The sequence below is a fragment of the Oncorhynchus masou genome, chromosome 32 (assembly GCF_036934945.1).
Source record: "Oncorhynchus masou masou isolate Uvic2021 chromosome 32, UVic_Omas_1.1, whole genome shotgun sequence".
Lineage (NCBI taxonomy): Eukaryota > Metazoa > Chordata > Actinopteri > Salmoniformes > Salmonidae > Oncorhynchus > Oncorhynchus masou.
In genome coordinates, this window is record NC_088243.1 from 79,526,242 (window position 1) to 79,528,741 (window position 2,500).

General features: G+C 50.0%; 1 protein-coding gene across 1 annotated transcript in view; it reads left to right on the forward strand.

The window, feature by feature from the left end:
* LOC135526647 (teneurin-2-like) overlaps positions 1 to 2,500 on the forward strand; it is a 71,719-nt gene that overhangs the window by 31,000 nt on the left and 38,219 nt on the right. Inside the window, exon 13 of the mRNA XM_064955163.1 lies at positions 242 to 491. Within this exon, the coding sequence (XP_064811235.1) occupies positions 242 to 491 (250 nt within the window). The remainder of the gene's footprint in view (positions 1 to 241; positions 492 to 2,500) is intronic.

The window sequence follows — 2,500 nt, forward strand, 5'->3', positions numbered from 1 at the left end:
CCCTCCCTCCCTGTCTCCCTGTCTCCCTCCCTCCCTGTCTCCCTCCCTCCCTGTCTCCCTGTCTCCCTCCCTCCCTGTCTCCCTCCCTCCCTGTCTCCCTCCCTGTCTCCCTCCCTCCCTCCCTGTCTCCCTGTCTCCCTCCCTCCCTGTCTCCCTCCCTCCCTCCCTGTCTCCCTCCCTGTCTCCCTCCCTCCCTCCCTGTCTCCCTCCCTGTCTCCCTCCCTCCCTTCGTCCTGTCTAGGTATCCTCCATAAGGGTAGTGGTGAGAACGTGTTTGTGTCACAGCAGCCCCCTGTGATCAGCAGTGTAATGGGGAACGGCCGTCGACGCTCTATCTCCTGCCCCAGCTGTAACGGCCTCGCCGACAGCAACAAGCTACTGGCGCCCGTAGCCCTGGCAATAGGCATCGACGGGAGCCTCTACGTGGGAGACCTGAACTTCATACGCAGGGTCTACCCCTCGCTCAATACCACAGGCATACTGGAACTGAGGTACAGATGGAGGGATGAGGAGAGGAGAGGGGAGGAGGGGGTTGGGCTGGAGAGGAGAGGAGGGGGAGAGGACAGTGTGGAGTAGTGTGTAGGATATAGAACATGTTGGATGAGATCAGTGAGGTTGTAATGAAAGCAGGGAGGGCTCGGGGGACAGAGTGATTGAAGTAGAATTATACACTGCACTAGATCGTACATCTCCTGGGTGTTTTTATCCATATTTAACTATGCTCTTCCCTCCACCGCTCCACAGCTATCTCTCTCTCTCTCTGTCGTTCTGTTGTCCCCTCAGAAACACTATTGCTATCTCTCTCTCTCTCTATCGTTCTGTTGTCCCCTCAGAAACACTACAGCTATCTCTCTCTCTCTGTCGTTCTGTTGTCCCCTCAGAAACACTACAGCTATCTCTCTCTCTCTCTGTCGTTCTGTTGTCCCCTCAGAAACACTATTGCTATCTCTCTCTCTCTCTGTCGTTCTGTTGTCCCCTCAGAAACACTACAGCTATCTCTCTCTCTCTCTGTCGTTCTGTTGTCCCCTCAGAAACACTATTGCTATCTCTCTCTCTCTCTGTCGTTCTGTTGTCCCCTCAGAAACACTATTGCTATCTCTCTCTCTCTGTCGTTCTGTTGTCCCCTCAGAAACACTATTGCTATCTCTCTGTCTCTCTGTCGTTCTGTTGTCCCCTCAGAAACACTATAGCTATCTCTCTCTCTCTGTCGTTCTGTTGTCCCCTCAGAAACACTATTGCTATCTCTCTCTCTCTCTGTCGTTCTGTTGTCCCCTCAGAAACACTATTGCTATCTCTCTCTCTCTCTGTCGTTCTGTTGTCCCCTCAGAAACACTATTGCTATCTCTCTCTCTCTGTCGTTCTGTTGTCCCCTCAGAAACACTATTGCTATCTCTCTGTCTCTCTGTCGTTCTGTTGTCCCCTCAGAAACACTATAGCTATCTCTCTCTCTCTGTCGTTCTGTTGTCCCCTCAGAAACACTATTGCTATCTCTCTCTCTCTCTCTGTCGTTCTGTTGTCCCCTCAGAAACACTATTGCTATCTCTCTCTCTCTCTGTCGTTCTGTTGTCCCCTCAGAAACACTATTGCTATCTCTCTCTCTCTGTCGTTCTGTTGTCCCCTCAGAAACACTATTGCTATCTCTCTGTCTCTCTGTCGTTCTGTTGTCCCCTCAGAAACACTACAGCTATCTCTCTCTCTCTCTGTCGTTCTGTTGTCCCCTCAGAAACACTATTGCTATCTCTCTCTCTCTGTCGTTCTGTTGTCCCCTCAGAAACACTATTGCTATCTCTCTGTCTCTCTGTCGTTCTGTTGTCCCCTCAGAAACACTACAGCTATCTCTCTCTCTCTCTGTCGTTCTGTTGTCCCCTCAGAAACACTATTGCTATCTCTCTCTCTGTCGTTCTGTTGTCCCCTCAGAAACACTATAGCTATCTCTCTCTCTCTCTCTGTCGTTCTGTTGTCCCCTCAGAAACACTACAGCTATCTCTCTCTCTCTGTTGTTCTGTTGTCCCCTCAGAAACACTACAGCTATCTCTCTCTCTCTGTCGTTCTGTTGTCCCCTCAGAAACACTATTGCTATCTCTCTCTCTCTCTGTCATTCTGTTGTCCCCTCAGAAACACTATTGCTATCTCTCTCTCTCTGTTGTTCTGTTGTCCCCTCAGAAACACTACAGCTATCTCTCTCTCTCTCTCTCTCTGTCGTTCTGTTGTCCCCTCAGAAACACTATTGCTATCTCTCTCTCTCTCTGTCGTTCTGTTGTCCCCTCAGAAACACTATAGCTATCTCTCTCTCTCTCTGTCGTTCTGTTGTCCCCTCAGAAACACTACAGCTATCTCTCTCTCTCTCTGTCGTTCTGTTGTCCCCTCAGAAACACTATAGCTATCTCTCTCTCTCTCTGTCGTTCTGTTGTCCCCTCAGAAACACTATTGCTATCTCTCTCTCTCTCTGTCGTTCTGTTGTCCCCTCAGAAACACTATTGCTATCTCTCTCTCTCTGTCG